This window comes from Musa acuminata, unplaced genomic scaffold (assembly GCF_036884655.1).
Source record: "Musa acuminata AAA Group cultivar baxijiao unplaced genomic scaffold, Cavendish_Baxijiao_AAA HiC_scaffold_1137, whole genome shotgun sequence".
NCBI classification, from domain to species: Eukaryota; Viridiplantae; Streptophyta; class Magnoliopsida; order Zingiberales; family Musaceae; genus Musa; species Musa acuminata.
In genome coordinates this window covers 1,328,363-1,340,437 of record NW_027021349.1, presented here as the reverse complement: position 1 = coordinate 1,340,437, position 12,075 = coordinate 1,328,363, and the positions used below count along the sequence as shown (strand labels likewise).

Below are 12,075 nucleotides of genomic sequence, written 5' to 3'. Positions count from 1 at the left end.
TGGGAATAGCCCTAAACCCATACATGAATAGAAATGGATGATGAAAATATTCATATGTGTGAGAGAGAGTCTCATATAGTTAATGATTGAAAGAGTCAAACTACATAATAAACCTATAATTTATATATTGTGATGTAAACTACTTTGACTTAAGACTCATTATGATCGGATGATCGGCATGCCGTGACACAACTTTGCTCTGATCTCATGCAAGTCTATTATCATGGACCAGATGATACAGCAGTGAGAACGCCCTCCATTTCACAATGATACGATGTCAAACGATGGGGAGGACCAGCCAGATCATAAAGGATCGATCGAGTCATATCCTTCCTTTCCACCATGCTTTGTGATCGATTTGGTCCTTTCGAGCAGGCAAGGAAAAGGAGACTCCACCTGGAGCATGTTCATCGACATCCACTTTTGGTCGCTTTCCTGCACCCACCATCGATGGCTTCGATATCCAGTTGGACGGGTAGCTGTGGTGGCATCATCAACGTAGGCGACCGAACAACTTTGGATTCAGCCAACACAATTCAAAACTTCAACTTCTCGATCTAAAATTTTCTAGTAGATTCTGGACATTATTCATTGGATTTTGACAGAACGAGGAGACAGTATTAGATTGTCTAAATCGAGACTCAAAATCCTCTTCATTTACTACACAAATAAGTTCGACTTCAAATAGTAGGAATGAGGCCAATCAATTAGTCACTCCATTTCCTTCGAAGTGATTCTATATTCTAAGAAATAAGATAGAAAATAATAAATATTTCGGACTAATTATTCAGATAAAACAACACATAAAAACATTATTCGAATGAAAATTATTTTTCAACATATTATGGTAATCTTATCGAGATAGCTCACACCCTCTTAAACCACTGCTCACATGACACATCCATAATACACTTAGCTCAACACCCACACACGATAATATGGCCTTCCTTCTCATTACTGCTGTTATATATAGACCATGCATGCATCGGCAGCAACGGCGACGTCACTGCTGCCGAGTGCTGAGCCCAAGCATCATTTGGCGAACGCCCCTCGCGTACTCCAGCAGCCGGTCGATCGCCGGGATGATCGCCTTCACCTCCTCCTGCTCCTCGAAGTCCCGCAGCCATGAGTGGAAGAGTGGAAACGCCTCCGGGTCGACCAGCTTCACCTCCATCACCTCCTCGAACACCGCAAGCCAGTAGGAACCACAACCGAGGACGATGTCCAGAACACCGATCTTATCGCCGCCGAAGAACCTCCTCCTTCCCGCGAACGCCCCCTCCCTCAGCTCGCGCTCCACCAGCCTCAGGTTCTCATGCACCTGCTCCACCGCCGCTGCCTGACCGTCGCTCGGCGACGCGAACACCGCTCCCACGGCAGGGCCGAGCTGCATTGCCACCGGTAGCAGATCAGGACTCGTCTACTCACGTAAGGCGGCATGAGATGGGGGTTACCTTGTCGTCGACGAAGTGGCACCAGAAGCGGGCGAGAGCGCGGTCGTAAGGGTCGGCGGGCATGAGGGGTACCTCGGGCCATGTCTCGTCGAGGTAGTGGAGGATGATGACGGACTCGAGGACCGGGCGGCCACGGTGGAGGAGGACGGGGACCTTCTCGTAGACGGGGTTGTAGAGGAGGAGGGAGGGGCTCTTGTCGGCGAGGTCCTCCTCCGCGTACTCGAAGGCGAGGCCTTTGAGCTTGAGGGCGAGTTGGACTCGGTGAGTGTAGGAGCTCGCCCATGACCCCAAGAGCTTGAGATCGGAGGAGGGTGGAGCCATTGCTGAGACACCTGCCTCAAGCTTCGTCCTTTTATATAGAGATATGAGGAGGGGCAGTAAAGGTCACGTCATAACAGCATGATATTATTTCCTTTCTCATTAAACCTTTAATATTATGCGCAATAGTCTTTTCCTAAGTATTTTTTTGTCAAACTAAAAAATTAGATTGAATTCAAATTCTTGGACAAATTTCTTTATTTTCCATATCATATATGCATGATATGAAACACATATTTATTTCGAATGCTTTGATAATTTGAGTCATAATATCAAAATTCAGTCTCCATTATATATTTCAGTAAATTAAAAACATATTCCATAGGTTCATCATGAGTCTGAGACTTGTGAATGGAGCCCATAATAAAGTGGGTTTTCATGATTGAGCATGGCAATGAAAGAGAGAGCAAGATCGATTATTTATTCGGTGCATGTCCTCATCCACATGTTGGAATTACATTAAGATTATGATCATTAAGAGATCATCAACTCCTTCTTTCAAACCTTTCAATTTGTAATGACTTGTTGCATAAACTAAAATGAAATTGAAAAAAATAAATATTATTCCAAGGATGTTATACTAATGTGCCAAATATATATATATATATAGAAGAAAATTACGAGTGAATTAATTATTCTAGAGATTATATTATGTCCATGAAAAAACTATATAATAACAATAATATATAAGTAATAGAAATAACAATAATAATAATACAATTATTTGGTGATAGGTAAGATTTATTAGACATTGAAGGGATATGGGGACACAAAAAGTAGTGGCTCAAAGTCTTGAAAAGCTTTCAAGAAAGAGGAAGCCTATGAATCATTGCCTGTCTTGACCATTCTTTTTGGTCGCCAAACCTACAAAAGCATCACTTTTACTACTACTTTTATTTTCGATGTGGCTGTGTCGGTCGGTTCACTGCATCGTTTGATCATACAAGTAAATTAAACAGTTCGATAATTAGTTTAATAAATCTTATTTTTACTTTTCTCTTTTGCTTTGATCATCCACTTTATATCATTTTTCATTCTATTAATGAATGATATTTGCATTAGATTACCTAGGAGAATTGATCCCTTCTCTATCTGATTCAAAACCAGAAACATTTATACATAAGGGAAGTTAATCTTCTTCTACTAATCCCTTTGAGGCAGCACTTTCAACGGATCAAATTTTAATTACGTCTTGACACTTTTAATGCTCGATTTGATCATCCACTTTATCTCAGTTTTTATTCTCTGATTCTATAAAATCGATTTGATCTGATTTTAATAAGTTTCCATCATTTATAGGGGATCAAAGTCTAGACAAAGATGAAAATAGTAGTAGGAACAATAATAATTGGTGATAGATAGAACGACAATAATTTTCTCTTATTAAATAAATTTAAATGGAGAATTTTTCAGCTGATTAGATCAAGAAAAAATTACTTGGACGATATAAACATTAATAATATTAGTAAGTTTTTGACTTATTAATATTTATTTAATTAAAATATTTAAGTCTCTTATTTATTATTGTTTATTGTTTTCATATCTATTATGTTGTCACATGTTTTCGTAATTCCTGCATAGTGCTACTTTTCTCAAATACTCAATATATTTGTACAGTGTTTTTGAATAAAGTTACTGTGCTTTTGACTGGAATTACAGTGTTTTAGTTTAGTAATGAAAATATTATGCCTATTAAAAAAGAGTATTTTATCCAAAAATGATCAATGGTATTCCTTTTTTACAAGTGACAAAAAATATCCATGAATGAAACTCAATTTAACCGACGTCATTTGAACTGATTGAAATTAAATTGATTTTAAACTGATTTAATTATAATGATCTTATTAGTTAATTTGAAATCGAACGTAACTTTAGTGTAACTATAATGAATGGTGATCGATAATATCTCATCGGATTTTCTTCCTTAATTATGTCCTCTTAGCAACAATATATTTATTGGAGATAAGTGCTCGTAGAAACAAAGAGTCAAAGATGGATTCTCGATGAATATTTTTTTCTCGTTAATATTTCCTCGATATAATTGATAGCAAATAAGATTTTCTCAAGATATCTCTCTACTCTGTTGAGAGAAATCCTTTAATCTGTTAAGGAAAATCATCTCTGAGAGGGACTGAATACAATCAAACTTCTTCACTAATTTCTTATCTATCTCTTTTTTAACATGGTATCAAAGCCTTCTCCCTTGCGGATGTAGGCAGCTTTGCCGAAGCCTTCTGCTGCTCCTCTGGGTGTCGGTGTGGAAGCTGGAAGGACTGGTGTTGACTTCCTTCCTCCACTGTAAAAGACCGATGATTCCTCCTCTTTCCTGTTCGGTTGGAAAGGGCAGCGTCGCTGCTTACCTCTCCTCCTGCGCTTGCGGGCTTCTTATCTCGCCTCTCCGTCACCCACTGCCTCTTGGAGCACCGCAGCTAGTTCGAACTCGCCGACCGCTTAGCTACCTCCCGCCCTTGCAAGAACCTCGCCTACGCTGCCGTGGTGGTCGCCGTCCTGGCAACTACTCCCCGGCCAGTGACCTCTCCTCGTTCCCGCATCTCGCTCAAGCGAGAAGTGTCGTTGCCACTATCCTTGCCGCACAGCCATCACTGCCTTCCTGCGGCAGTAGGAATGATTGGAGTTCTTACAACAGTAGTCGCTTCCATCTGCCACTACATCTTGCTTCCTCTACCGTAGCAGCTTTCGCTGTTGCTGTCGCTTCCTGCATTGAAGCCAATAGAGCTTTAGCAGATTTCTCACAAATTTCTCCTACTGCAGTATAGCTATAGATTTCTTTAACATCGCTGCAGCTTTCTCATCTCTACAGTAGTAGTTTTCAGCAGCTTCTACAACCGCAGCCGCAACAATCTATAGCAGCTGCAGCAGCAGCAACGATCTACAGCAACTGTAGTCTTCAGCAGTAGTCTTCGTTGTCGTAGCAATCTTCGTTGCCGCATCAATCTTCACTATAGCAACAATCAGCAAGCATCCGCAATCGCAACTTCTGCAATCGCAGCCACTGCCATAGCCGCAACCGCAGTCGCAGCTACTCTTCTCACTCATTTCCTCCCCCACTTCCTCCATCTACCATGAAGCACTACTATAAAAAAAAAAAAAGGGTTGGAAAGAGGGGCGGGATGTCTTCGTTATCTTCTAATATTCCAGTTCTTATTTCTGCAAGGACTCATAGTTCTTCTCCTACAGGGCTTATCTCCATCAATGCAACCACACTAATCCCTTTCAAGTTATCAAAAGGTGACAACTATGTGTCCTAGCGGGCTCAATTTTCTAATCTCTTATTTGGATACATCTTGCTAGGTTACGTTGACGGCTCCTTTAGTTATTCGTCAGCCATGCTCAACATCCCCGGAAAACCTAGTCTAGTACCTAATCTAGCTTACAAACTGTGGCTGCGTCAATATCGTCTCATCCTCCGAGCTATTCAAGCCTCAGTTGCTTGATCCGTTGCTCCATTAATTTCTAAATGTGTGACTTGTGCCAATGCGTGGTCTAAACTGCAAACAACCTTGGCGAATCATTCACGTACTCGCAAGCTCAGTCTTCTATCTAAGCTAATGGTGACCAAACAAGAGGGAAGTACTATCATTGATTATCTACAAAATATCAAAGTTATCATCGATGACTTGACTTTGATAGGTCATTCCCTGTGTGATGAGGAGATCATCATCCATACCCTAAATGGTCCTGGAGACGACTACAAGGAGTTGGCGGCTACAATTCGAGCACGCGACTCGCCAGTCTCCTTTGAAGAACTCTATGACAAGTTGATTAATTTTAAAATGTATTTAAAGTGTGCGAACAAACTGTCCGGACCGTCTATCACAACTCAAGTCAGTTATAAGTTTAAGAGGAAGAACGAGGAAGAACACTCATACCCTCCGAACATCACCAAAGGTATTCTTGATCCTATGAGTCCTATGCAACACCCCCCTTATCCTCCTAACTTCTCACAAAATGGCAACTCTAATACTCGTCCACCTTGACATCCTGCCCCTTCAAGCCAACAACGACAGATCGTCTGCCAACTATGTGATAAAATCAAACACTCCGCTAAAGTTTGTCGATCTCGACCCTGCCTTCCTACTCTGTCACACTGGCCTCAGGCAAATCTCTTCACTACTCCGACAACTAGCTAACCCAACTGGATTGTGGAGTCTAATGCCTCCCATCACATCACTTTTGATCTTCATAATTTGTCTCTCTACAGTCCCTATGGTAGTGACGAAGATATCATCATCGGTGACAGTAACGGTCTTCCTATAACTCATATTGGTTCCATAACACTTACTTCTGATACTATTATATTTACACTCGATGATGTTTTATGTGCCCCTAATATTAAACGCAACCTCATTTATGTTTCTCAGTTTTACAAAAATAACAATACTTCAATTGAATTCTTTCCTGATTCTTTTCTTGTTAAGGACTTGAGCACGGGGGCATTCTTGGTCTAGGGCCCGAATAGAGGAAACATTTATGAATGACCATCAGCTCCATAAATAACCTAGCTCCCTGTTTATTCTTCCTTTGCGGCTCCAATTGATATGTGGCATCGTCGTCTTGGTCATCCCTCATCCCCTATTCAACATAAATTACTTTCTAGTTTCTCTCTTCCTATTTCTAAATCTCATAGTTCTATAACGTATTGTGATGCATGTCTTAGTAATAAAATTCATTGACAACCATTTGGCCCATCTTTCATTTCCACCTCTAAACCATTTGAAATTATTTATACAGATATTTGGGGCCCTACCTCAATCCTATCTTTTGATAAATTCAGATTTTATGTCATTTTTGTATATCACTTCACTAAGTATATATGGTTATATCCTCTTCACCATAAATATGACGTTTTGACCGTCTTTTCCACTTTTCGAAAGTTGGTCGAAAATAACTTTCAATCTACCATCAAAACGGTTTACTCTGATGGTGGCGATGAATATCAAGCCCTAGCGTCCTATTTCTCAGCTTGTGGTATCCAACACCTCAAGTCTCCCTCGCATACTCCTCAACTTGTTGGCTCCGTCGAACGCAAAATCGGCATATAGTAGAAACTGGGCTCACACTTCCCCATCAGGCTTCCATACTTTCAAACTTTGGACGATAACCTTTCAAACTGCCGTCTGCCTTATTAATAGAATACCTACGCAAGTCCTACAATACCAATTCCCCTTTGACTCACTATTTCACAAACCCCAAACCTTCATAAACTTAGAGTATTTGGTTGTCTATGTTATCCATGGTTGCGTCCTTATGCTTCTCACAAGTTAACATCACGATCTAATTATTACGTTTTTATAAGTTATTCTCTTGAACATAATGCTTTCCGCCGCTATAATCTCCACACTCACAAAATTTTTATATTGCATCACGTTATTTTTGTTGAGTCTGTCTTTCATTTTCACAGCCATACCTCTCCTACCATGCAGACCACCACATTAACCATTTCTCATTGGGGTATATCTCTGATCCAATCGGACGAGCTTCCCATGACATCGTCCAGTTCCTCGTCTCATGATCCACACTATTCCACTCCTGTGGTTTAGTAATTACCCATTCCTACTCTACTTCTCTCTTCTCCGACTATTGGGGTACTTGGTTCAAGATCACAATTGTTATCTTTACCTCATTCTCAGCCAAGTGACCCTGACGTACCTCCACCTGACCCGACCTGTGTTAATGACTCTCAACCACTTCTTCCAACAACACAGCCTCACGATCCCGTAGTCTCCAACCATCCTATGACTACACGCTCTAAGAATGGTATTTTTAAATCACGTCAAGTCCTTGATTTTTAAACTATCGTAGATTCCTCATCCACCACCGTTGAACCCACCATATTTACTCAAGCCCAAAAATCTCTGCATTGGCGTACCACCATGTGTGAGGAACATAATGCCCTCATCCATAACTCAACATGGGATCTAGTACCATTTCATCATACACAAAATATCATCAGGTGTAAGTAGGTTTTTCGAGTTAAGCGAAACCCCGATGGCTCTATTGCCCGATATAAGGCACGCTTCATCGCCAAAGGGTTTCATCAAAGACTTAGAGTTGATTTCACTGAGACATTTAGTCCCGTTGTTAAGCCCACTATAATCAGACTTATCCTTAGTCTCGCCACCACTAAGGGTTGGCAATTTTGCCAATTGGATGTTAATAATACCCTTTTACAAGGGACTCTGGAGAAATTTTTATGCAACAACCTCCTGGTTTCACTCATCCTCAGTATCCAAGGCATGTCTGCAAATTTCGAAAAGTTATTTATGGACTTCGTCAAGCTCTAAGAGCTTGGTACACTGAACTTGGCTCTTTTCTGACTTTAGTTATGTAATACCCCTGATTAGTCCCACATCGAAAGTGGGTAGGATTAAGATTGACTTATAAGGGTCTGATGAGTGTACTATTATCAACTTCAGCTTAAGCATTTTGGTCAGTGGTTTAGACCAAACGAAGTTGATAGGCTAGTTAGCCCATCAGGCTCGGGTCATGACATTTAGTATTAGAGCATGGTCTAGGGCCTGTAGGTGTATTAGGTCCCTTGATTGACTCTAACCGATGATTATTTTTAACCTATTATAGGAGTAATGGAGCCAATTCCAGAGATTAGTGGTCCTGTCACTCGGGGTGCTTATGGTCTACACGGATACTTTGAGCGTCAGGAGGAACGAGATGAAATTCCACGGGGTAGGAATAATACTTTAGATTACTTTAAGAGATTGGGACCACCAATTTTTGAGGGCAAGCCAGATCCAATCTTCGTTGAACGTTGGATTCGTCAAGTGGAAAAGACATTCGAAGCTATCGAATGTAGGGAAAATAAAAAAGGGAAGGCAGACACTTGGTGGACCTCAAAAAGAAGGATGTTAGAGGCAGGAGGTAATGTGGTAACTTAGGAATAGTTTAAAGATGTATTTTATGAGCAGTTCTTTCCTGATTCAGTTCTCTTTAAGAAACAACAAGAGTTCCTTAGCATCCACCAAGGAAATAGAACTGTAATGGAATATGATCATCATTTCACTGAGTTGGCTCAGTTCTCTCCACATATTGCTTTTAATGAAAGTCAAAGAGCTCGTCATTTTGAGAGGGGACTTCGATCATCAATTAGAAAGTCTGTTGCAGTACTGATTTTACTAACATATGCTGAAGTGTTAAATCGAGCTTTGGTGGTAGAGAAATTGGATAATGAATTACAACAAGCAAAGGATCGAAAGCGACCTTTTAGTGCTACACCATTTATGTACGGGGGATCACATTCCGGACCCTCAAAGAAAGGAAAAGATAAACAGTTTGGGCATCAACAAGCAGGAGCTCCTAGCAATCAAGTTGTTATAAGATGTTATTTATGTGGGAAGACAGATCATGTTTCCATCTCATGCCCCATGGGACAACACGTATGTTTTTATTGTCAACAACCAGGGCACATGTCAAAGGATTGCCCACGGAAGCAACATCAACGCCGAGCTCCACCCCAAACAACTGGACAACAACAGCGATGACCCAGAGAGGAAGGACAGGCAAGAGTCTACGCACTGACTCATCAAGATGATGAAGCCTCGGGATCCATTATTAAAGGTATCATCACACTCTGTGGTATGCCAGCATCTATGCTTATTGATTCTAGTTCTACACATTCTTTTATATCACCCTATTTTGCTATAAAATCGCATAAGAATCGTGAGATAATGAATAATGCATTAATGGTAGTAACACCAGTTGGAAACTCTTTGATAGTTGATCAGATATATAGAAACTGTGTTATTACTATTGAAAGTCACGATTTGCTAGTAGATCTTATTCTACTAGAATTTCAAGATTTCGACGCTATCTTGGGTATGGATTGGCTTTCAGCATAACATGCAAGTGTCGATTGTTTTCGAAAGACTGTTACTTTCTCACCTCTAGATCAACCACCTTTCAAGTTCATTGGGATTCAAGAAAAGTTTTCTTCTATTATTTCAGCCTTGAGTGCTACCCAACTATTACTGAAGGGATGTCAGGGATACTTGGCCTTCATTTCTGGAGAAGAATCTAAGAAGCCAGTATTAAAGGACATCCCCATTGTGCGAGATTTTCCAGATGTTTTTCCTGAAGATCTACTTGCACTGCCACCAAATAGACAGATTGAATTTATAATTGATCTTCTACCTGGTACTACACCTATTTCTAAACCTCCGTACAGAATGGCACCAATTGAGTTGGAGGAGTTAAAGAAACAGATCCAAGAGCTTTTGGACAAGGGTTTTATTCGACCGAGTGTATCACCTTGGGGTGCCCCTATCCTATTTGTGAAGAAGAAAGATGGATCTATATGACTATGCATTGATTATAGACAACTCAACCAAGTGACCATAAAGAATAAATATCCTCTTCCCCGAATAGATGACCTATTTGATCAACTTCAAGGTACTCAGGTATACTCAAAGATTGATTTGAGATCCGGGTATCATCAATTGAAGATAAGGGAAGGAGACATACAGAAAACTACCTTTAGAACAAGATATGGTCATTATGAATTCTTAGTAATGCCTTTTGGACTCACAAATGCACCAGCTGCCTTCATGGACCTTATGAATAGGGTATTCCACCCTTATCTTGATAAATTTGTAATTGTGTTCATTGATGATATCCTGATCTACTCCAAAAGCATAGCAGAGCATGAACACTATCTTAAGATAGTTCTGGAAGTCTTAAGGCAAGAGAAACTATATGCCAAGTTAAGCAAGTGCAACTTCTGGCTCAATGAAATTATGTTTCTCGGTCATGTAATTTCGAGCGCTGGTATATCTGTTGACCCTCACAAGATTGAAGCTGTGATAAAATGGAAGCAACCTTCTAATGTTTCAGAGATTAGAAGCTTCTTGGGTTTGGTTGGATACTATAGAAGATTCGTAGAAGGCTTTTCAAAAATAACAGCACCATTGACCAAGTTGACACAAAAGAATATTAAATTCATGTGGGATGATAAATGTCAACAAAGTTTTCAAGAATTGAAGAAGAAATTAACTAGTGCTCCTATCTTGGTGATTCCTTCAGGAGGAGAAGGTTTTGTAGTGTATAGTGATGCCTCACTACAAGGGCTTGGTTGCATTCTAATGCAAAACAAGATGGTAGTTGCTTATGCATCGAGGCAATTAAAGCCTTATGAAAAGAACTATCCTACTCATGACTTAGAGCTAGCAGCTATCATTTTTGCACTGAAAATTTGGAGGCATTATCTCTATGGACAGACTTTCGAAATCTTCACAGATCATAAGAGTCTCAAATATATTTTCACACAGAAAGATTTAAATATGAGACAAAGAAGGTGGTTGGACTTTCTAAAGGATTATGATTTTAATATCAACTACCATCCTGGGAAAGCTAATGTAGTTGCTGATGCCTTAAGCAGAAATACCTACAGTCTTATAGCCTATATGAATATTCAAAGGAATTCTATGATGACGGAGTTAGCAGATTTAAAACTTAAACTTTTATCGGAGACAAATAAAGGTTTTCTTGTGTGTTTGATGGCACAATCATTTTTGGTGGAAAATGTTAAAGAAGGTCAAAAGGAAGATACATATCTTCAAATGATAGTTAAGGAAATAGTTCAAGGATCTAAACCTGAATTCCTCCAAGCCGAAGATGGTTCTATTACATTCCACAATCGACTTTGTGTTCCCGAAAGCCATCCAGCAAAGATGCAATTATTAGAGGAGGCACATAGATCAAAATTTAATATCCATCCCGGGACTACTAAGATGTATCGAGATTTATGCCAAAACTATTGGTGGCGTGGTATGAAGAGAGATATAGCAGAGTTTGTTTCTAAATGTCTGATATATCAACAGGTGAAGATAGAACATCGAGTACCTACAGGAAAGTTGCAAAGGATTTCGATTCCTGAATGGAAGTGGGAGCAAGTCACTATGGATTTTGTGACAGGATTACCCAAGACTGTGAAAGGATATGACGGAATTTGGGTAATAGTAGACAGACTTACTAAATCTGCTCACTTCCTTCCTATTAACAAGAAGTATTCATTGGATAAACTAGCAAGCTTATATATTAAGGAAATTATTCGATATCATGGGGTGCCAGTTAGCATTATCTCAGATAGAGATCCAAGATTCACCTCTAAATTTTTGGGAAGTCTACAAAAATCTTTGGGCACGTAGTTAAAATTTAGTACAGCTTTTCACCCCCAAACTGATGGCCAATCTAAAAGGACAATACAAACTCTTGAAGATCTCTTAAGAGTATGTGCTTTAGACTTTGGTGGGAGTTGGGATATGCACTTGCA

At 40.0% G+C, this 12,075-nt stretch overlaps 1 protein-coding gene across 1 annotated transcript; it reads right to left on the bottom strand.

Annotated features, from left to right (window-relative positions):
* Positions 1-792: 792 nt before the first annotated feature.
* Positions 793-1,791, bottom strand: LOC135671074 (glutathione transferase GST 23-like). The gene is made up of 2 exons (XM_065178979.1): positions 1,455-1,791; positions 793-1,387 (listed from the first exon to the last, which is right to left on the bottom strand). Exons 1-2 carry the CDS (start codon positions 1,773-1,775, stop codon positions 1,004-1,006), a joined length of 705 nt encoding a protein of 234 aa, XP_065035051.1. The 5' UTR covers positions 1,776-1,791; the 3' UTR covers positions 793-1,003.
* Positions 1,792-12,075: the final 10,284 nt, after the last annotated feature.

Coding starts and splice junctions, on each gene's coding strand:
- LOC135671074 (XM_065178979.1), bottom strand. CDS start 1,775: ATGGCTCCACCCTCCTCCGATCTCAAGCTCTTGGGGTCATGGGCGAGC. Junction 1,388..1,454: donor GCCACTTCGTCGACGACAAG/GTAACCCCCATC, acceptor GTGGCAATGCAG/CTCGGCCCTGCCGTGGGAGC.